This window comes from Nannobrachium achirus (genome assembly GCF_963921795.1).
Source record: "Nannobrachium achirus genome assembly, chromosome: 24".
In the NCBI taxonomy this organism is placed as follows: domain Eukaryota; kingdom Metazoa; phylum Chordata; class Actinopteri; order Myctophiformes; family Myctophidae; genus Nannobrachium; species Nannobrachium achirus.
The window spans coordinates 35,702,424-35,726,331 of NC_137831.1; the positions used below are offsets into that span (position 1 = coordinate 35,702,424).

A 23,908-nucleotide genomic window follows, 5' to 3' on the forward strand; every position below is an offset into this window, starting at 1 on the left:
CCCAGGGCCCAGAATTTGGTGCGACGCCCCTGTTGCCCGCCACCACCATGGCATACGCTAACAGCCACACACAACACAACACGCACAGCAGCATGTGACTGTGCCACGTGCAGAAGCGGCATCCATCCATCCATGATCCATCCACCCACCCACCCACCCAGTGCTCTGGTGATGTGGCTATAATGTGGTGTAATGTCATTAAGACAGGGGCGTCAATTTGGTATGGCAGGGGTATGCAGCTGCCATACCCTGGGTCCAGGGGGGAAAATAAAAGTTACTTTTAAATATAAATCCATGAATGTATCTTTGTCTATCTGTGCTGGTTATTATGTTGTTAAATTACAGTAAAATAACTACAAATGCAAAATTCGACAAAATGGTCACTTTAACAACGTATTATAATTATATTCTCCACACTTGTATTCTCCCCATCTTGACAAAATGGTATATTCCCAGGTTCCGTAGGTCAGCTGCACAGGTGCAATGCATAATTGTTAATTGTGGCACGTTTACTAACATGCCAAGTTTAGCTGCACTTGAACCGAAAAAATAAAAATGAAAAAAATGTACTTCTTAAAGAAATGTATCATGCCTGTTGCTAAGGTATATGGCAACATGACTGGTGTCTGGTGTCACCAGTCATGTTGCCATACCTTAGCTTTTTTCTGAACTGACGCCACTGCATCAACACACTGCAGCAGCCTCTTACATAACCATAACCAGCCGTCATCGATGACAGCGACAACAAGATGCTCCACGTTTGTTTGTTTCCAGGGGGTCCCCAGCAGGGACGTGCAGAGAATGTTAGAGAGGCAGGGGCTGGAATTTCTAAAGGGGGCCATTTTGGTGAAAATATTGAAAATAGCGGACCTCCAAGCTCACAGCGTGTCGCACTGCTACGCGTTGTGAGCTTGGAGGTCGGCTATTTTCGGTGTGTGATACCACACTAAAATAAGCATAATCAAGTCAATACTGGAGATGTGGCGTAACGGCATTGATTTCTACACAGCGAGGGCAATTCTTTCAACATAAGATGCTGCATTCAAGTTCAGGAGAGTTTGGACAAGGCAATTCTCTTGAATGCTGCCTTCAGGTATGGCATGGAAAGAGGGCATTTGCATTTATTTCACCATAGTAAAAACTGCATTCTTGGTTTGGAGAGGGCGTTTTTTTCAGACAGATAAAAGGGCAGGGGCTCAAGCCCCCTTTGATGTCTGATATGTGTGCATGTGCCTGGTCCCCAGCAACATTTGTTAACGCACGTTTCCCAAACAGTGGGTCATGACCCATTTGTGGCTCCAAGAATGGACCCACGAAAAGGGAGGATGGACTGGTTTGACCTCTGGGGAGCAGAGGCGATGACTGACAGACAAAATCACTCCACAGCGACACCCACAGGCAAATTTCAAAACTCATTGCAACTCAAAAGGCCTCAGAACACACAGAGAGAGAGAGAGAGAGAGAGAGAGAGAGAGAGAGAGAGAGAGAGAGAGAGAGAGAGAGAGAGAGAGAGAGAGAGAGAGAGAGAAAACCTGCCATGGCTCACTGGAGTGGATTTTTGAGCGGTGGTCACACCGTCTCCTATACGTGGCCGTGTGTCTGTGTCCGTGCGTGTCTGTCTGTATGTAGCCTGAGTCTGTATGTAGCCTGCAATACCTTTAATGACAACACATGTTAAGGGAGGGGCGCTGTTGTTCAGGCCAGGCACACTCGCACGCACGCCACACACACACACACACACACACACACACACACACACACACACACACACACACACACACACACACACACACACACACACACACACACACACACACACACACACACACACACACACACACACACACACACACACACACACACATAGCCTCCACCGCTCTGTTCACACGGGTGTGATTTTTCAGTTAAAACCTTTTAATACACGTTTGAAGGACCATGATGGAAACTTAAAACAATAAAATAAAAAGCATGCCATGAAACCTTTAAAAATATGACTTAGGCAAGAATGCTATGAGGCTAACGATACAGTAAAAAAAATAGTACGGATTGTAGGTTTAATCTCTTTAAGACATTTTTGTATATAACAAATCAACACTTTAAAAAGAAACAAAACTAAAAAAATAAATAAAAAAAACAGGTGCGACTCACAGAGTCAGTCACTACAGATGAGATTCGAGTCACCGAGAATGACAAGATGACTGCAGAACATCAGACATTAAACATCTTTCCATTAACACTTTACGTTGGCAAAGCTTTAATCCTGGGCGCTGCTCTCCCTCTGCCAACCAAACATTTTTCTAAAAAGTACAAAAATAAATGGAGTGTGCTTGTGTCTCTGTGTGTGTAAAGTAAAAATAAATAAAAGATAAAGTTCGGAACCAGCGCCTTGGGTCATAATATTTTGGGTTGAGGTCAGGATTGGGTTCGGGTGAGGAGGGGCAGAGCCGTCCCATTGGCCGCCCGGCAGCGAGGGGCGGGGCCATCCAGACCTGAGCCTTCCACGGGCCGACACAGATGACGAATACGCTGTGGGCAGAGGAGGAGGGGCATGAACCAGCAGCCAATGGAATTCAACACAACTACCGTCTATGTGTGTCTATAGACCAGGGGTCTTCAACGTTTTCAGGCCAAGGACCCCTTAGTTGAACTTGAGAGAGAGATGAAGCAGGGACCCCCACATAGATTTGATACATTTCATATAGTTTAATCGTTTGACAGCACAATTATGAAAGTATTTTGGATCCATGTCAATTGTTGTCTTCATATTTAACCACTTGAACCGTCATTACATAATAAACTTGACCTTCCACTCTGTGCTTAGACTGCTCTTTTTCCCCCCCTCAACACCAAACCTCTTTGCCGAAAATAGCCGATCTACAAGCTCACAACGCCTCGCAGAACGCCTCGCTTGTAGATATGCTATCTTTGGCTACAGTTCTCAGAATATGGACACTAGAGTTCAAGTTGCTAATATAAAAAGGATTGGAAGATTTGGAGGACCCACTGTAGTAACTCTGAGGACCCCCTAGGGGTCCCAGACCCCCTGTTGAAGACCCCTGCTATAGACAGTTTTCCTAAGCGCCGCCCTGTAGAGGGCGTCGCCATTACTGCGGTGTAGACCCTATGTACAACCAAGGAAACCAAAACAAAACAAAACAAAACAAAGCACGCATTTCTTCCCGAGGCTGCATGCTAACATTAAGAGTGAGTAGCTAACCAAAAGTTTCCAAAACCTACCGGGAACAAAGTGCTTTAGGTTATTTGTGAGCCACTGCTGGCGAACATCTTTGTAACTAAACTCCTACGTTCAGCGTAGCAACAGACTAGAGTTACACCGCAGACATGGCTACAGGGGACTGATCAGAAAGACAGTCTATAACATCTCAGCAGAGATAATACAAGATAATACATGTTGGCTTGAGGTGGAAATGTTTGTCAAAATGTCATTTTTTTGACACGGACACGCAAAATGAGCGGACAATAATATTACCAGAAACACATGAGGAGATAGCCCTGAATGACCATAACAGGTCCGTAACTCTTTTCCACTGGCAAAGAAACGGTTCCGGTTCTTTCTCCCGCCTATGGGATGAACCAGAGGTGTGCTTTTCCACCGAGAACCGGAGTTGTTTCCGAACCGTAAAAGTTGATTCCGAACCGGAACGACAAAATCCTTGGTTTTTCCAGTGAACCACCATCTGAACTGGGGGACAATGGCTCCGGTTCAATCTGGTGAAAACGCAAGCCGGTTCTCAAGAACAAACCAAGGTTCCAAGAAAGTTGAACCAGCACTGGTTCTGGAACCAAGGTTCTTTTGGTGGAAAAGGCCCCTGAGAGTGTATAAATGGAACCAAAATGGGACCTTTTTGGTTCCTTTTGTACACTCTCGGTTATGGGGGTCCTTGCAAGTTTTTCTCATAATGTGCCATAGTGTCGTAGTAAATCATTGTCATACAATATGTATGACAATGATTCACTGAAGGAAACCTGGAGATTTGACATTCAGTAATTGGGTCTTATGATAAAAATTAGAACATTGGCGAGAAATGTTCGTTGACTACTTTATTTTCTGCTGTCGTAAACGAAATAAAAACGAAATAAAAACGAACTACTCCCTGATCGGCTACGGTCGTAAAACACGCACAGATACGCAACTGACACGCGACAGATACGCAACCGAACGCAGTACTTGCGCACTCTGCTGGAGCAAGTTACACAAGAATTTGTGAAAATTATCTAAACCGCTGTGTGTGTGTGTGTGTGTGTGTGTGTGTGTGTGTGTGTGTGTGTGTGTGTGTGTGCGCGTGCGTGTGTGTGTGTGTTCCCTCTCACCTCCACCAGGGTGCCAGGGGTGGTGGCCACGGCGTACGCGGCCCAGAGGGGCAGCAGGGACACGGAGGACAGGGTGAGGAGCCAGCCCAGAGCCGTGGCCCAGCCCGGAGCCACCAGACCCTTCCCCAGGCTGAGGGGAGACCACCGTACCAGGGAGAAGATGAACGTACCCTGCACAGACAAGAGTCACAATGTTGGGATCATTTTGTCCCCACAAGCAGCACTTGACACTAGTGATGGAGCCCTAACCAAGGGTAGCTCGATAATCCGCTGCTGCTGCTACAGACAGTAGACTCAATCTATAGCTACAGGATCACAAAATGTTAATGCAAATACGCTAAGAATGCCCCAAAACCAAATCAAATATAACATTTGATCACAGACAGTGAAAGGTGAACTCACAGTGCACACGGCAGGGGTCAGGTACTTCCAGCACAGCGTGAAGAAGGACAGTGGGCTGTAGCCAATCATATCCTTGATGTTGGCGCTGAAGCGCTCGGGACCTGCAAGAAAAAAAGAAAAAAAAAGAAAACGCTGAATGAGTGAGTTTTACAATTACGTTAACATGAATGTCAGCTGGGAAAACGTGTTATGACAAACAAAACAAAAAAACTACGTCTCCACTGTGAGGGTCCATGTCTCGGCCCCATACAGCAGTACTGACTCCACTGTGAGGGTCCATGTCTCAGCCCCATACAGCAGTACTGACTCCACTGTGAGGGTCCATGTCTCAGCCCCATACAGCAGTACTGACTCCACTGTGAGGGTCCATGTCTCAGCCCCATACAGCAGTACTGACTCCACTGTGAGGTAGGGCATTCACCATTCACCAAATATTCGAATATCAAAGTCACTATTCAAAGTTGTTCACCGAAGTCGAATATTCACTTTTTTTCTTCTTATTTTTTTCTTTAAAAAATATATAGCCTAGTTTATGAAGCTTGGCTAGATATGAAGTCATAAGAATGAGTTGTCATTGACCCTGGTGGATGAATTTGTTAATGGTTCTCAAACCTTTTTAGGCCGTGACCCCCAAAATAAACATATTTGAACTGAGGACCCCCACCCTGACAAGCACTTGGAATTGTAGGTATTACATTTAATGTGACTCGGTTCTACAGATAAATATTGTGAAAATAGCAGATCTACATGCTCACAACATGAGCATGTAGATTGGCTATTTTCACAATGTTCGCCACTTGCTTACTTAATATTTGACAGTTTGGCCAGTCCTGTCGAATATTCACACTATTCGAATACTTTGAGGTCAAATAATTAGAATACTAAAAATCACTATTTGTGAATGCCCTACTGTGAGGGTCCATGTCTCAGCCCCATACGGCAGTACTGACTCCACTGTAGCTACAAGCAGCTGCCTCTTGAGGTTCTCCAATGTCAGATTTCCACACTCTCCTCATCCCGTGCAGGGCATTCCAGTCAAGTGCCCCTCCAGACCTTCAGATGCCACAGATTTGCCACAGACAAGGCCAAGTCTTGCCACGTACACATTTGTCCGTGGCGTGTACGGACACATTGATGACCCCTGCCCTTCCATTTTATGACAAATGTTGCAAGGTCGGAAAAAAAAGCTCGATGGAAGGATGAACTGCGTCGTAGCGAGGGTCTCTATGGCAGGAAACAAGCAAATCAAACTGTCTTCTTTGATTTGTGTTGTGCTCTGCCCTGTCTTTTATGACGTGGGTCTTCAGAGTTACTACAGGGGGGGTTTACAGAGCCAAAGGTCTCATACTGTACGTATTGAGGGTTTAAGTGGCTAAAATGCAGTGGTGGAAAAAGTACTCACATTTCTTGCTCAAGTAAAAGTAGCAATACTGCAAAGTAGAAGCAAAAGTTCACCCAATTCTTTTTTAAATTTATTTTCTATCAATTACTCCCCCCATGAAAAAAATATCCATGAGAAGTCGCCATGGGGTGAGTAATTGATGTCATTTTGGGGGTGAACTATCCCTTAAAGCAGGGGTGTCCAAACTTTTTTCAAAGGGGGTCACATTAGAAAATATTAAAACACTCAAAGGCCGACATATCTCCTGACATAATGTACTTTTGGTTGGACCATAACAAAGTCACATACATATCCTTGCAATTACAATATTCTATTTGACTATCATCATCAATATTTAATATCAATGGTCTTTTGTCAGGTGTGTGCTAAAAAAAACAAAAGAAAGAACAGAAATAACGCACATTACCAAATGTAACCAGACGTGCAAGGTAAAAAAAATACAACAAAATAGCCTTTCTTTGACCCCTTCAGCATGAGACAACAGGGAACGATCCTGACAAATTATACTATACATTTTTCTTGTTTGACGGTGCTGGCCGCCCGTTTATAGCACAATTTAGGAATGAAGCTGCGGGCCATATAACATTTGTCATCGGGCCGCATTTGGCCCCCGGGGCGCACTTTGGACACCCCTGCCTTTGTTTTCCCACATCGCTTGTTTGGTGAAAACAAGGCCATATTCTGTGGACTAATAGCTGACTCATTGATACTCGCAGGGGCGTCACGGGGGGGGGGGGGGGGGGGGGGGGAGTGGGACTGAGTTACTAGGGCCCACGGTGGATGGAGGGGCCTTCATTATCGTCACCAAATACATATCATTTTGGGGGTCCTTCACATGAAAAAGTTTGCGCACCAATGACATAGAAACATATGTTTTTCTAAAAACCTTAGAGGGATTTGAAATATTCAAAGACTTGCACAAATTTCAAGAATTTTCAAAAATAGCAGATCTACAAGCTTGCAGCGTGGCAAGCTTGTAGATCTGCTATTTTTCAATAGTTAAAGCACAAAATGTGAGTGAATCCTTGGCTTGTACCCAGGGCCCCTGCGTGGGGCGGCCATGAACAGCAGTGGCCGCGCGCACAATGGGCACGCGCAGTGTGCGCAGAGCGATCAGAAATCAGGTAAACAACATAGGATTTGATTACGGCAGTTAACCGACATTATTTATGGAAACCTCTGGCATCCACCGTGTTGAGGGGGTCCTTAGAAAACCCCGTGGAAGACCCCGGGTTTACAATCTAGCAGGCTGTAGCGGTGATGTCGTTAGCTAAACGCGCGCCGCGGTCGGCCTCCTCGCGTCACGGCGCCACCGATCTGGCGCCGAGGCACAGGGCTAAACAACAAGCTAGGAAGGAACATAATTTAAGGAATAGCGGTGGTCTGGGTTGGACAAGGGCTCCCTGGGGCCTTCTGGCTGGCTGAGATTTCAACAAGAAAGGTTTAGGGCCTTGGGGGGGGGGGATTCTTCTGGCGTGTGTGTGTGTGTGCGTGTGTGTGTGTGTGTGTGTGTGTGTGTGTGTGTGTGTGTGTGTGTGTGTGTGTGTGTGCGCGTGTGTGATTAAAATGTGATGCGATGTAATCAACACACTTGAAAATAACTGGCTACAAGCTCACAAAGCCTTCTTAGCATGCACTCTGTGCCACGCTATCAGTGGTGTAAAGTACATTTACTTAAGTACTGTACTTAAAGGAGTAGTTCACCCCCAAACTGACTTTTTTCTATTGATTTGTCATGCAATGGAGAGTAAAGTTCAATAATATTTTTTTGGTTTTTGTCACATTCCTAAGACAAAAATTTGACCTTTGTGTACGTTGCTGTGGCAACAGTCTGTTCTTGCTGGTCTGTTAGTGTACGTTAGCAACCACCTTAGCAACCATGGTTTTACCCTAGCAACCAACTGTTTACCCTAGCAACCAACTGTTTACCATAGCAACCATGTTTTTTTACCCTAGTCTCAATATATTGAATCCACATTCACGATGTAAAGTCCAGTTCAACATTTCAAACACCAAAAATGGTTTCTGCACTGATCATTTATACAATTCAGCTGTGTTTGCTCGTGTCATCATGATGAGGTCATAAATCAGCCATGCCCAAATATAGATTTTACGGGTTTACATGCTTACTCAGTTATTCGTTATGTGAAAGTCCTATGACGTCTATGATATCTGACATCATCATACATACATTCCCTTTTATGCCCATAAATGGAGATCCCCTCGGTAGAACCAGCCACTGACATCACTGTAATGTCAGGGGAACCAAATCCCTTTTATGCCCATATATGGAGATCCCTGTGATGCCAGGGGAACCAAATCCCTTTTATGCCCATATATGGAGATATGGAGATCCCCGTGTTGCCAGGGTAACCAAATCCATTTTATGCCCATATATGGAGATCCCTGTGATGCCAGGGGAACCAAATCCCTTTTACGCCCATATATGGAGATCCCTTATGTCATCAATATTAAGCCCATATCTGTGAATATCTATGGGTACCAGATGTCTCCATATATGGTTAAATGGTCCGATATACATCACTGGCCAGAAGACCAAGAAATGGTGCAACCTCGCCCTTTGCTTTTCTCCCTTAGGCATCTTGCTGGTAGGTAGTTTAATGAGGAATGCAGTATGGTGGTAGGTAGGTAGTTATGGCCTTTGATGTAAGATTTTCACTTTCTAGGATAACTATATTTGCTATTCCCAGATGATGCCCTTTTAGGGTACCCCTCATGCCCATATATGGAGATCCCCATGCTTTACTAATTAACATAAGTTTTATGCCCATATATGGAGATCATTGTCCCAATGTCATCAGATATATGGGCATAAATGGACACAGGCAAACTAGATGGGCTGTATGGATATCCAGATGTGTGATGTAAGTGTTTTATTCCAAATGTGGCACCCCACAGACATATTTCCAGAAACAAAATCCCTTTCATGCCCATATATGGAGATTTCTGATGTCATCAATCCCAGGCCCTGTAAAAAACATGGTTGCTATGGTAAACAGTTGGTTGCTAGGGTAAACAGTTGGTTGCTAGGGTAAGAAAACATGGTTGCTATGGTAAACAATTGGTTGCTAGGGTAAACAGTTGGTTGCTAGGGTAAAAAAAACATGGTTGCTGTGGTAAACAGTTGGTTGCTAGGGTAAACAGTTGGTTGCTAAGGTAATAAAACATGGTTGCTATGGTAAACAGTTGGTTAGTAGGGTAAACCTTCAATGATTTTGACATCTTGTTACTAATCTGTCGGTAGATAATGCCGGTCTTATATAAGGGTCATACTGATGTCAGCAGTGTGACAGGAGATAAGCGACCAACGGTCGCTTATCTCCCGATTAGGGAGTCTTACTGGTTCTATACCTTGGCTATTTGAAAATAGCCGATCTACAAGCTCACAACGCGTTGCGATCTGCTATTTTCAAACATTTTGCACTTTTGGTACTTTTAGTACATGTTGACACGTTGTGAGCTTGTAGATCTGTTATTTTCAAAATCTTTGTACTTTTACTTTTGGTACTTTTGTACATTTTGATGCCAATACATTTTGAATTATGGAAGTTTACTTGCAATGGAGTATTTCTAAATTGCAGTATTGATACTTTTACTCAAGCAACAAATGTGAGTACTTCATCCACCACTATATAATAGCTAAAGTATAAAATGGTGGTTAAAGCGGTCTAAATGGGTTGGAAAAAAACAAAACAACTAAAACAAAGACAAAGCAAAAGACAAAAGATAAAACAATAAATAATAGTCAGGTGAGTAAACTATATTGTGTAGATTTGCTCCCATTTAAAAAAAAATGTTTTTAAACTGTTTCTGTCCTGTCCTGACACATGGATGTGCACAGCATCCTGCTTCCAGGCCCTCACGGTACGCTGAACCACGTTTATGCTCCGGAACACTCCACGTGTTTAAAAAAAAAAGAAACAAACTAAAAAAAAGCCCAAATGCTCATGCCCATTTGCAAAATGTGAACACAGAAAAAAAGAAAAAAACTCTCACTCTCTCCCTCTGTGTGTGTGTGTGTATGTGTGTGTGTGTGTGTGACATCCCAAATGCCCCCCCACCACACACACACACACACACACACACACACACACACACACACACACACACACACACACACACACACACACACACACACACACACACACACACACACACACACACACACACACACACACACACACACACAGCATGCAGATACCATAGCACCCCAAATCATATGCATAACTGACTGCAGAAACGTCACACTGGACTTCAAGCAAGTCTGACTTCAGATGGTTGACGTTCCTCTATTATAAATCCTTGTTTTGAGTGGTCTCGTGTAATATTTTGAAATATGGAATTTTGATATGCATGTGCTGTGTACCATAAAAAATGAAAATGAAATAACAAAAAAAGTTTGGAATAATTCACTGCATGTGCAATGTATCTAGATTCTTTATGAAAGTTAAAAAAATAAGCCTATGTGAAAGTTTCAAGAAAATGTACTTTTACACTATAAATGTTCTTTTAGATGGATCTACGTATGCCAAAATATGGCAAACATATGCAGAATATTATGCTGCATATATGCCATATGCATGTGCATACTGTATATGTGGATTTATAGTAAATACTGTACATGTCATATATATATATCCACCTACAGTATATGTTAAACATATATGTGGCATATACAGTATATATATGGGATGTCGGTAAATGTGCTGTCCCTAAAATTATGATGTGCTCATGACACAAACGTGTGCATGTGTGCGTGTATATGTGTGTGTGCATGGTGTGCGTGCGTGCGTGCGCGTGTGTGTGTGTGCGGAATCGAACCGTAGACCCAGCCGATGGCCACGGACTGTCCGATGGAGAGGAGCAGGAGGCTGGCTCCACTGCAGGAGTAATGATCATAGACCTGGAACACATAGAGACCTCCCTGAGGGGGGGGGGGGGGGGGGGGGGGGAGAGAGAGAGAGAGAGAGAGAGAGAGAGAGAGAGAGAGAGAGAGAGAGAGTGTGAGTATGATGTGAGGTTTGGGGTCTTGTTGACACAGAGAATTATATAATTGCTGTGTAAATATTCACGAACGCACATGCGCACGCGCACGCTCATGCACACGCACGCACGTACACACACAGAGTGAATAATGTACCGGTGTGATCATTTCGCCATTTACCTTAACACTTTCATTAAAATGCATTGGAATTCCTGTTCACAAGCCACACACGGAAACAAACAACACAAGACTAAGACAAGGGTACAATCAGCATATCGGCTCAGTGCATCAATTGTAGAAAAAAGTAAATAGAAAGTATGCAACAACTTTAAACAATGCTAGGATAAAATGCATTAGTGCTAATTATTAAAAAATCTCACCGCTTCTGGAAGGAAGCTGTTTACCAGCGATTAGATAGCAGTATCATGATTATGTGTGATGTTATTAGAGTAGATCATGTGTTCATTGATTATATTAATATCTAGTTCTTATGAAACATCACTGATACTGTATAGCTTGTAGGAGTCTAGATGTCTCACTAGGACTGAGTAGCTATTATTTTGGTAAAGCCTATCTTACAGCTCGTCCCAGAGGCCTTGGCTACACAGTATAACTCTTGTGTCTCACAACGCCTCGGGGCAGACAATGATGTATCATAAGAACTAGATATTAATATAATCAATGAACAAATGATCTACTCTAATAACGTCACACATAATCAATCGTGATATACTATCTAATCTACACCAGCCTACTAGTACGAACCCTATGCTTAGTCTTCCTGTCAGGGAGGCGCTCCCAGCGGTAGCGTCTGCCTGAAGGTAGCAGGGTGGCTGGGGTCCCTGACTATTTTCAGGGCCCTGTCAAGGCACCTTTTATTATAGATGTCCTTTACTGAAGGAAGATCAGAACCGATGATCCTCTTAGCTGTTCTTACTACTCTGTCAATAAGGGTGCAATCTTCTGCAGAGCAGCTTCCATACCAAGCCGTTAAAGGCTCTCAAAAGTTGATCTATAGAAATTTGATCAGTGTCTTTGTGGACACGCCAGCCTTCTTTAGACATCTCAGAAAGTATAGACTTTCTGAGACGTCTTGTTGCGCCTTTTTTGAAGCGGTGAAAGCCGCTTCCAAGGAGTGGCTTAGTGTCCCGTACATGTCCATATATGGTCATTCCAGTCCAGAATGAACAGGTTTTATCTGTCCCCTACATCCAGAATATGTGTGTCCCGTCCGTCCCGGTCTGATGATTGGATGATTAAAAATGTCCAATGAGACCATACTTTGAAGCTTCACATGATAATTCTTTTTTTTTCTTTTTTTTTTTTTTTTATATGTTTGTCCCGTGCGTCCAGAATTGAGGATTGGTCGAGCTTCACATGACAATTCGGCCCTCCAGATAAAATCATCCATTCATTCAGAATTGGAAGAATGTATAGATCTAGAACACATAGAATAAAAGTTCACCGCTTCACTTCGAACCGAGGTTTGATTTTTACAATTGATGTTCAGTTAAGAGACCATTTAAGATCGTTGGAGATGTGCACTCCTAAGTTCTTAAAAATGTCCACAATTTCCACATCGACATCATTCATGTTCATGGGAGTGAGTGCTCCCCTGTTGACCTGAAGTCAACAATGATCTCTTTAGTTTTGTTCACAATTAGATCAAGATTGTTGCACCACTGTATTAAATCTTTACGACTTCCTTTCGGAAGGCGGATTCATCATTGTCCGTAATCTTCCCAATTACGGTTGGCTCATCCGCAAATGTAATAAAGCAGTTCATTTCATGCTTTGCAAAGAAATCATATGGAGACCCCTGGTACCCATATATGTAGGGTGACCATATTTTCAGCCACTCAAACCGGGACGCAAAACACTGTTGCCTAAAACTGGGACCCTGTATACCCATACATGGAGATCCCTGTCTGTAGAACCAACCACACAGATATGGGCTGTCTTGGCCGTATATGGATTCTGTTAGTGTGGTATGTAGCCGATGTGGCCTCCATATATGGGCATTCCGATATGAAGTCCTGTTAGATATGGGCTTAATATCGTTAAGAGTGGCTCCCCTGACATCACAGTGACATCAGAGCATGATGTCAGAGCGACAAACCCATAGACCGTAAAAAAGTGTACACGTCTACACAGACACGGACAAGCTGTGCCGTTTCTCATAGTAAAACCTTCAGTCGCAATAAGAACTAAGAACACAGCCCAGTGGAGGAGGTGAAACTTCCTATTCTCACTGTCTGTTCCCTCCCCATCAAGAAATCCAGGATGGAGGAGGGCAGGCCCAGGTCTCTCAGTTTGACATACGATTTGCTTGGCATAATTGTATTGAATGCAGAGCTAAAATCAATAAATAGCATTCTGCAGTATACATTGAGTCTGTCTGCAATGTTCTAGCACAGCGTGCAAAGCAATTGAAATTGCATCTTCAACAGACCTAATTGAGCGATAAGCAACTTGATAAGGATCAATAGAGTGAGGAATAACAGATTGAATGTGTTTTAAAACCAGCCTCTCGAAACATTTCATTAACACAGATGTCAGAGCCACTGGGCGGTAATCATTCGAACAAGTAATCTTAGGTTTCTTTGGTACAGGAACAATGATTGCTTTCTTAAAGCATTGAGGAACAGTGGAGGATTTTATAGAGAGCTTGAACACATTGCAAAATACAGGAGCCAGCTCAGAGGAGCAGTGGGGCGCACACTCCGCACAGCCGCACACACAGAGGTGCCGTTTGATACCGCAGTTATGGTTGCCTCTCTGAGAATTCAGTTTATATCGCAATATATTGCATTGCAATATGTATCGCATTGCAATATATCGTGACATAATCTTATCGTGACCTTAGTATCGTCATACGTATCGTATCGTGGGGTTCTTGCCAATACCCATCCCCAGGAGTGTCGAGCCAAATTCTGGGCCCTGGGTACTTTAACTATTGAAAAATAGCAGATATACAAGCTAGCGAGTAGATCTGCTATTGTTTAAAAATCGTGAAAATGTGTGCAAGTCTTTGAATATTTCAAATCCTTCTAAGGTTTTTTTTAAAAAACCTATGTTTCTATGTCAGTGGTGCACAAACCTTTTCATGTGAAGGACCCCCAAAATTATATGTATTTGGCCACGGACCCCCATCTCAAAATATTTCGTTCCAGGGACCCCCCAGAAGCAAAATTTAAGTTACACATGTTCGCTTAAAAAAAATACAGAGATTTGCACACATTCACGACTTTTCAAAAATAGCAGATCTACACGACGAGCTTGTATATCTGGTATTTTTTCAATAGCTAAAGTGTAAAATAATTAAGGCCCCTCCACCTTGGGGCCCTAGTAACTCAGTCCCACTTTTCCCCCCCTTGTGACGCCCCTGCCCATCCCCAGGTGAGGGTCTTACAGGAGTGGTCATGGTCAGAGCCAGCAGGAAACACAGCACGCAGACGCACAGCAGCAGCAGCTCCCTGCGTCGGCCCTTCCTGATGACCCGGGGGTAGAGGTCACTCACCGAGGTCATCAACGCCTCCAGGCTCACAAACTGCGCGCGCACACGCACACACACACGCACACACACACACACACACACACACGAAATGTTTGACCACATGAACAGAAGTACAAGGATGCCTCGTGCAATAGAGATGGGATTTATGGCTCTTTGGAGTGAGCCGGATCTCTGGGATCGGTTCCTTTCAAAGAGCCGTTCAAGAGACTGGCTCATTTTAGTTACTTTAGTTATTTAGTTATTTTGTTACTTTGTAGATTCTGATTGTAATTACAAATCACTTCAACACTATATACATTTTGGCCATATATACATTTCCGCCATTTCCTCCAAATTGAGCGGCTTCCTATAATGGCTGACACTGAGCACTACCTTGCATAATTCGTCACTGTCTGGCCAAAACCTCTTAACTCCATTTTTGAGGTTTTTTATTTTTTGGCATAAATCAGCACTATTGAACACAATTACATCTGAGTGTTGGTTAAAATAATATTGAACCAATGGAAAGTAGTAAAAAGTGCTTGGGACAAAACCTCCTAACTCCACACTTTCTGCCAAACCAGTTAACTCCACCTGATTGGCCCTCTCTTTTTGGAGCTGTGTGAAGCACAGGCTCCCTATACGTGGCCGTGTGGGTCTGTCTGTGTGTCTGTCTGTCTGTCTGTGTGTGTGTCTGTATGTAGCCTGAACTTCCTAAACTTCGGCACGCCACTAGTCCCACAGTTTTGCCACCACACACTCGCGCCATATGTCAAATCGAACGGCTTACTCGGGAATCGTGGGCTATTACTTTTCTAAGAGAAAGGTTCTATAGTTTAATTGATATTAATTTATTAGTGAATTAATTTTCCCCATTGACTTATAATAGGAATCGCAAAAACTCACATTCAATTATTTGTCTCTCGCAAACCATAGGGGCTAGAGTTTCAAGACTTGGAGAGGAGGTTCATAATGATTTCAAGGATTAAATAAAAAATAATTGTGTCATTTGGCCGCATGGTGGCGCCATAACACCCCACTTTACGTTTTGGCCTGTAACTCTTGAACCGTAGGTCGGAAAATTAAAAATATTTTTTTCCCTGGATTCCTTGGGTCATGACGCATCTCCCCATATAGGCCACGCCCATTTGCGCCATGATAGATTTTCCGCCATCTTGAATTTTCTCCAAAACACACTTTTTGCTCCTTTTCCTACATATTTTCTTCAAATGTCACAAAAATCGGTACACATGATCCACACACACACACACACACACACACACACACACACACACACACACACACACACACACACACACACACACACACACACACACACACACACACACACACACACACACACACACACACACACACACACACACACAGCTCCACTTCACACGGGTGTGATTTTTTTCATAAATATGTGCTATTGAACACCCTTTACGTCTGTGTGTTGGTTAAAATAATATTGAACCAATGAAAAGTAGTAAAAAGCCCTTCGGTCAAAACTCCACTTGTTCTTATTTTCCCGAAAATGAACATTTTGGAGGTTTCGGCCTGACAGCATAGATATGAAACATATATGGGGAAATATAAGAACTGTCACATCTTATATGGCCTCAATTTACAAGCTGGATGCTAACCCCTTGGTGCGCAAGCGTGAGCGTGTGTGTGTGTGTACCTGAGTGTCCAGCCCCAGCATAATGATCATCAGGAAGAAGCAGACGGACCAGAGCTGAGGTAGAGGCATCATGGAGACTGCTCTGGGGAACGCTATGAAGGCCAGGCCTGGACCTACAGACATATTAACACCACACACACTGTTCATAGAGGACTGGACCTACAGACATATTAACACCACACACACTGTTTATAGGGGACTGTACCTATGGACATATTAACACCACACACACACTGTTCATAGAAGACTGGACCTATGGACATATTAACACCACACACACCCCCACCCTGACGAGCACTTAAGAGTTGAGGCATTACATTTTGTATAACACGGTTCTATTGTATTTTCACGATTTCTGCCTCCAATATTGTTTTACAATTTGTCCAATGTTTAGAGGCATTAAAAAGTCCTTAAATTGTCACCTATGAAATGTGTGGTCCCCCCTGTGGGTCCCGACCCACAGGTTGAGAACCACTGTATTAACACACCATACTGTACACATTGTTCATAGACACTGCTCTATGAAGGCCAGACCTGGACCTATATCACACATGGGCAACATATGGCCCGGGGGCCATACCCGGCCCTTTGACCATCTCAATCCGGCCCACCAAGATGTATTCCCCATATGTACTCAAATGTTTTATGTTTATAATGTAACAGTGAAACAGTCAACCTTGAGTCCATATTTATAACATAATGCGTTTGTGTGTTTTATCAGTGACCTATGGAGTGGTGCATATCCGATTAGATAAGATACTGTATACATTCATAGGCTAATTTAATAGTTGATATGGCATTGAAGTGGATTGTTTTATGCAAGTAAGACTTTTATTGTATAAGGCCAGAGTACACCAGAGTGATACAGTGGGTCCACATCAGTGTGCCGACGGGCCGGAATTCCGACACTAAAACTAACCCTAACTCTACCCCTAACCCTAAACTTAACCTCAATAACCGTACCTCAGTAACTAACCTGCCGACGCTCGTCGGAACAGTGGCCCGTCGGGATAGTGAGCGGACCCCTGATACAGTACAGCTTTAAAGTAGTCTGGTATATGTCTTTAGCGTAATTCAGCGTTCATGTGTTTCAAGTGTCTTATATGGACAAAACAACACACACAGTGAGGTAGAGGCAGGGGAGGATGCCAGGGCCACCAGTGAGGGGAGAGGAGGTACCTGACTGAGCCACCTCAGAGATGTCCACTCCTTGCTCCTGGGCCATGAAGCCCAGCACTGAGAAGATGGCGAAGCCTGCCAGGAAGCTGGTCCCACTGTTCAGCAGGCACAGCATGTAGCAGTCCCTGTAGGACGGACACGCACACACGCACGCACGCACGCACGCACGCACGCACGCACGCACGCACGCACGCACGCACGCACGCACGCGTTTAAATTATATTATTGTCACGGACAAACAGAATGAGAGACATAAAACACATATAAAGAGTTAGCCCTGAATGACCATTGTAACAGGTCTGTAACTACAAAATGGACAAATAGAAATGGTTCTTCACTCTCAGAGTTATGGCAAATAAAAACGCTTGAGCACCACTATAGAGGGTATGCGCGTGACATCATCATCATACCTGAAAGTTATGCAGGAACGCCTACTGAGTGGCAAAAAACTACTTTTTTGACAGCCCATAAATCCAAACAAAACAGTCCTATCTGATTGCATTAAACGACTTTAAACAACGTTAAACTCACTTTGCCACTCGATTTGCCATTCACTCTATGCATGCGCATCCCCTCTATTACCAGTAAGACTCCCTAATCGGGAGATAAGCGAACGTCACGTCGCATACACAAACTTTAGAAGGCAGTCGTAACCAATCATCAATATGGGAAATGGGACAGATCCATGTTGATTACATGACTTTAAAGATATTGTGTACCCAAAAATCTAAAAATGTGTTTTGCAAAACCTGATACAGAAGATATTGATGCGTTGATTTTGACAGCAAACTTTTTTGTAGTTTTTAGTCATAGTCATTTGAATTCAATATCATTTAGTTTTAGTCATATTTTAGTCCTCTGAAATGCTTTAGTTTTAGTCTAAAATAAATATCTTTTAAATATCAAAACATTTTGTCGACTAAATCTACAGTTGATTTTATCAACAAAATCTTTTTGGCGGGCATTGGTGGTGACTTTACACTTGAATGCATGCTGAAAATAGCCGCTCTCGCAGCTGTAGATCTGCTATTTTCAGAGCGCAACCAAACATAAAACGACTCCTCTTTCAGTTCTACTGGATCTCTTCTCCACTAGTCCCTCCCTAACATTTTATATAGGGCCTATACATAGACATAATTATCAATATATTTAGTCTTAGTTTTAGTCATCATAGCTAGAATATTGGTTAAGTTTTTATTCATTTTTTGTCGACTGACAAAGGTAAAAAAAAAAAGAAAAAGGTAGTCGACTGCCATTTTTCGCCAGAACCAACACTACACCAGCGGAAGTGGGAAGGAGGCTTCACATCTGCTTTTCGCTCATGATTACAGCTTCCTTTTTGCTCCAGACTGTATGACTGGAAGCATTTGAAAATGTGTGGAAAGGCAACAGCCTGCCCACGCAAGACTACATGTTCCCTGGCACAAAGTATAATTCAGAAAGGGCTCCAAGGGCGAACACATTTATTAACCCATTTAGACCGGGTACGCATTATTACGCAATATTTTATGCTTTAACTATTAAAAAATAGCAGACATACAAGCTCACAGCGTGTAGATCTGCTATTTTTTGAAAAACCATGAAGATTTCTTCAAATTTTGAATATTTTGACCTGATGCTATTAGCGTCTTCTAAATCCTTGTATATTTTGACCTGATGCTATTAGCGTCTTCTAAATCCTTGTAAGTTTTTTTGAAAAACCTATGTTTCTATGATTAGTGATGCTCGAACTTTTTCATGTGAAGGACCCCCAAAAATGACATGTATTTGGCCGCGGACCCCCATCTCAAAATATGTTGTTCCAGGGACCCCCTCAGAAGCAAATATTTGAGTTACAAATGTTCGCTTTTAAATAGATATATTCAAAGAAAAATCCAGATTTTTCAAAAAAATAGCAGATCTACAAGCTCGCAGCGCGGCACTCGGTGCCGCGCTGTGAGCTTGTATATCTGCTATTTTTCAATAGCTAAAGCATTCGATAATTCTAGGCTAATTCTAAATGGGTTAATGTGGGGTCCTTGACATGAAGACGTTTGAGAGCCGAGATGGTACATGAGATATGAGGGGTGTGCGCATGTGCGCACGTGTGTGTGTGTGTGTGTGTGTGTGTGTGTGTGTGTGTGTGTGCGCGTTTGGGAGGGAGTGTGGGAAAAAGCGAGGCACAGGCTTTTCTTTTAAGGTGGGGTTCGCTCTGTGTGTTTTCTCGGATCATTCCAGCCATTCTTCACGGAGGCCGAGCGGGCCAATCGCAGCCCTCGACCGCCCGTGTGCCACAGGAAACAGCTGCATACGCCTGTAATGGTTCTTTGGTTTGGGTGGCGCGCGCGCGCACGTACGGTGTGTGTGTGTGTGTGTGTGTGTGTGTGTGTGTGTGTGTGTGTGTGTGTGTGTGTTTCTCCTGTGGAAGAACAGACATTTTATATTCTGGGTTTTAGGTTTTGGGGTAAAATAATTCAGGTCAGGTTAAGTTTAGGGCAATGGTTAAAAGTCAGACTGTGCTAACCGTTTTCAATTAAACTAAGGTTTGTTTTCTTTTGGATTTACGCCCTCTTGCAGAATCCTAGAAATCTACATATTTCGACTTTTTCCGTGAATGAATGAATGTCCTGCTTCGTCGTATTACAGTGTCGTACACGAGTAGCAAAAATAGCCCACATTAATCTACATTACACTCTCAAAATGCGTCGGAGTCCTGCAACGGGTCGGGGCCCGGCGGGTACCCGGCGGGTATCCGTGTTTTTGACGGGTGAAAACGGGCAGAATGTATACCAGGGGTGCCCATGCACACTTTTTTGACTTGAGGGCTACTTTTAAAATGACCAGCTTGACATGATCCACCCAGGCACCCACCCCAATAAAGATGTAGTACCTGAGGTGGCTTTGGAATAATAGCGGCACTGGCGTTACATATAAGACAAACGCATTTGAAATGGGAAATAGTGGGGAAAAACGTCTTCATCCCATTCTGTATGGAAGTGGTATGTTCTTGGGGTTATTTTTAAATCGGTCAGTCACCTTAATTCAAGTGACATGAATGAAGATGACAGAATTGTTTATAAATATTTTTCTTTACATTTGAATTATAGTTTGTAGGGCATGTCATGTGATCTACCTGCACAGCCTTTGTGATCTACTGGTAGATCACAATCTACCTTTTGGGCACCCCTGATATATACCATTATACATTTGTGGGGACGGGCGGTGCACGACTAAACACGGGCGGGTGACATTTTATGGTGAAAATCAGACAACTGTTTCCGCCTAAAGAACGTCATAGGAGCGCACACATTGAGCAGCAGGACAGAACCACGGCATGCATACAGCTTTCCGCCTAAACAACGTGGAGCGCACACAGTGGGAAGTGGTCACAGCAGGAGGCATATAACACACAGACACACCAGCACACACCAGCACGTTAGCCCATGTTCTTCTCATCATAGCAAGGGTGGTTTAAAAGGCTATCTAAAGGATTAAGAGTGGCAGCCGACCTGGCGTTTATGTAAATACTGTATATTGCGTCATAAACACTGAGGACGGCGTGCAGAGACGATCGAGTGCGATGCCATTTGGAAATATGCACGCACGGCTGTAGGCTATTTACTTTACTGCATGTAATCACGGGTAGCGGGGTGGGCGACGGGTACATTTTTTGACGGGCGGGCCGGATCTGGTTTTGATTTTTATATAATCACGGGTAACGGGTCGGTCAACGGATCTGATTAATGACGGTTGGGCGGGCGTGGGTTGTCAAAATCGGACACGTGCAATGCGTCACAATGTGACATGTCGTGAGTTCGCATTTCGGCAAACAAAACTAGTCAACTCATTTAGACCTGGAACGCATTGTGTCAATTTAGATTGGGGCCCTTGACGTGAAAAAACTTCGAGAACCACCGATATTAGAGCAACATAAAATATGTGTTTCAGAAAACTGTTAGGATTTTTAGAATCTGCCTCATACACATGTAACCAATGACACTAGGCGGGGAGCCACAGGCCCAACATTTGAGAGGACCTGTGATGTCATAACATACTTTTTATTTTTGTTTTTTATATTAATTTGGTCAATAAGGTACACAGAATGAGAGGCCTGCTCTGCCGGAAACATTGCGGAAAAAAAAGTCCCATCGGCGTCACTTTTAAGGAAAAGAATTTAGGCTAGATTTCAGCCCCACAAAACGGTGAAAAGTGATGAGTCATCAAAAATCACAGTTTTGAGAGGCTGAAATCTAGCCCAAGGAATGTTTTTCATGCAAAACAAATGCTTGCAATGGATTCAGAATCATGAAGAACCCCTATAGTACAGGCATTTTAGAGTTTAACCTTGAACAAATTGCAACACAAACTCTTTCAACTTTTTTTGTTTCATAAATATGTTAGTAATAACATATCAAAAGTCCTAAGAAATCCAAGTGGTGGAACATAGTGAAAAATGCTGAAATAGGTGATGTCACAATTCCCTATTGACGCCCATGTTAAAAATTGATTTATGGAAGTTTTCTTAGCTGTTGTCCAAAGAAAAGGTTCAATACTTTCCAGAATTACCTAGAAACTGTGTTGGATGCAGTAAATTGATTGTTCAAAGGGAAATTGTTAATATTATAGCCATTTTGTGAGAAAAAAGGGACACACTTCACCCAAGAGAAAATCGGAAATATGGTTTATGAATGCAATAAAAGGTAAAACTGTAAACACAACATTATACAAAACTTTAAAGTTATAAAAGCAATGTTGTTATTATATTTAAACTATTCATCATCATCATCAATATCATCATCATCATCATCAGTTTCAATCAGACATGTGTTTGCACACCCCATGTCTTTGCAGTTTGCAACAGAGCAGTCAATGCCATGCTTCTTGCAAGTGCACCTCAGACTACTGCAGTCTGTCTTGCATGTGCATCTGATGACCTGTAGCAGTTCCTGTGGAGCTGGCTCGTCTAAACAGCAAGTGGACGACAGCAAGGAAGGCTGAAGAAGGAATGGAGCTGACGTCACTTCTGCTTCATCTCAGAGCAGCCATGAGCTATCGATGGACGAGCGGTGACTAGGGAAGGTTAGACGATTGCCGATTTTCGGATAAAAATAATTTATTTCGGTTTTAATGACAAAGTACGATAAAAGACGGTGCGGCTGAGACTCCTTGCTCAGATTTACGGTATATTCCGCTTTTAATATTAAGGGGCTCCCCGTGGCTTGGAAAGGGTTAATGAGTCAAGACCCTCCCCAGACTTCCCATTGTACAGCCAAACCAAAGCCTTCTCTCCTGCTGAAACAACCTCTGCTGTTGATGCTGACTGTTTGTCAAACACTGTAGGTTGCTCACGGAAGTCATTGGTGGTTGTGATTTTTTTGAGGGGAGCTGCTTTCCCAATGCCATAAAGCCGGGAGGTAGTGTCACACCCAGCTACTGCGTGGATGAAGAGAATGTGATTGCACACACTGGGACCCAGCTGCTGTTTCAGAGATTTGATGTTCCAGACATGTGGCTTCTTCACACTCTTTTTTGGCTCAGGTTTGAAGATGAGGTTGTGTGACTTGAGGTCAGCATGGTAGATGAGGAGGATGAGCAGATCTGTGTCATCACCAGTGACCACAGTATTTGTTGTGGTTGCAGATTCCACTGCTTGTCGTACAATGAGGAGATCAGCATCTCCTGGGGCATGGTGTGTCTGACAGTTCTGTGTCTGTAGATGACCACTGAGCATGTTGATGAACTGCTGTTTGTTTGTGTTGTTTGCAAGGAACTCGTCTTTTTGCATTGTAACAGGCAAGTACTCATCTATGGTCACGGTTGCTCCATTCCAGACGCCAGTGCTAGCTGAGGTCATCTGGGCACCCCATACACCTGACCTTTCAGAAGTCACAGGCCCTGTTCAGCATGTGTTGGATGGTGGAGCACTTATTCAGCGCATCCCATGGACACGTGGATCCACTTACATGGACACATGCAAGCGGTATGGCGAGTATGTCACAAAACACTATGGAGAGACAGTTGTCGTGTTCGATGGATATGAGGGCACATCCACCAAAGACATGACACACCTAAGGCGAGCAGGTGGGAGGACTGGTGCAACCGTGACCATAGATGAGTACTTGCCTGTTACAATGCAAAAAGACGAGTTCCTTGCAAACACCACAAACACACAGCAGTTCATCAACATGCTCAGTGGTCATCTACAGACACAGAACTGTCAGACACACCATGCCCCAGGAGATGCTGACACAGACCTCCTCGTCTACCATGCTGACCTCAAGTCACACAACCTCATCTTCAAACCTGAGCCAAAAAAGAGTGTGAAGAAGCCACATGTCTGGAACATCAAATCTCTGAAACAGCAGCTGGGTCCCAGTGTGTGCAATCACATTCTCTTCATCCACGCAGTAGCTGGGTGTGACACTACCT

General features: G+C 43.5%; 1 protein-coding gene across 1 annotated transcript in view; it reads right to left on the bottom strand.

Annotated features, from left to right (window-relative positions):
- Positions 1 to 2,145: 2,145 nt before the first annotated feature.
- The window catches only part of LOC308280260 (sodium- and chloride-dependent GABA transporter 2-like), a gene marked incomplete at its 5' end in the record, with an annotated part of 44,478 nt that continues 22,715 nt past the window's right edge, over positions 2,146 to 23,908 (bottom strand). The window contains 7 exons of the mRNA XM_080720521.1: positions 2,146 to 2,526; positions 4,333 to 4,503; positions 4,735 to 4,835; positions 10,979 to 11,081; positions 14,554 to 14,691; positions 16,322 to 16,434; positions 17,501 to 17,625. Coding sequence (XP_080576647.1) covers positions 2,413 to 2,526; positions 4,333 to 4,503; positions 4,735 to 4,835; positions 10,979 to 11,081; positions 14,554 to 14,691; positions 16,322 to 16,434; positions 17,501 to 17,625 — 865 coding nt within the window. The 3' untranslated portion in view covers positions 2,146 to 2,412. The remainder of the gene's footprint in view (positions 2,527 to 4,332; positions 4,504 to 4,734; positions 4,836 to 10,978; positions 11,082 to 14,553; positions 14,692 to 16,321; positions 16,435 to 17,500; positions 17,626 to 23,908) is intronic.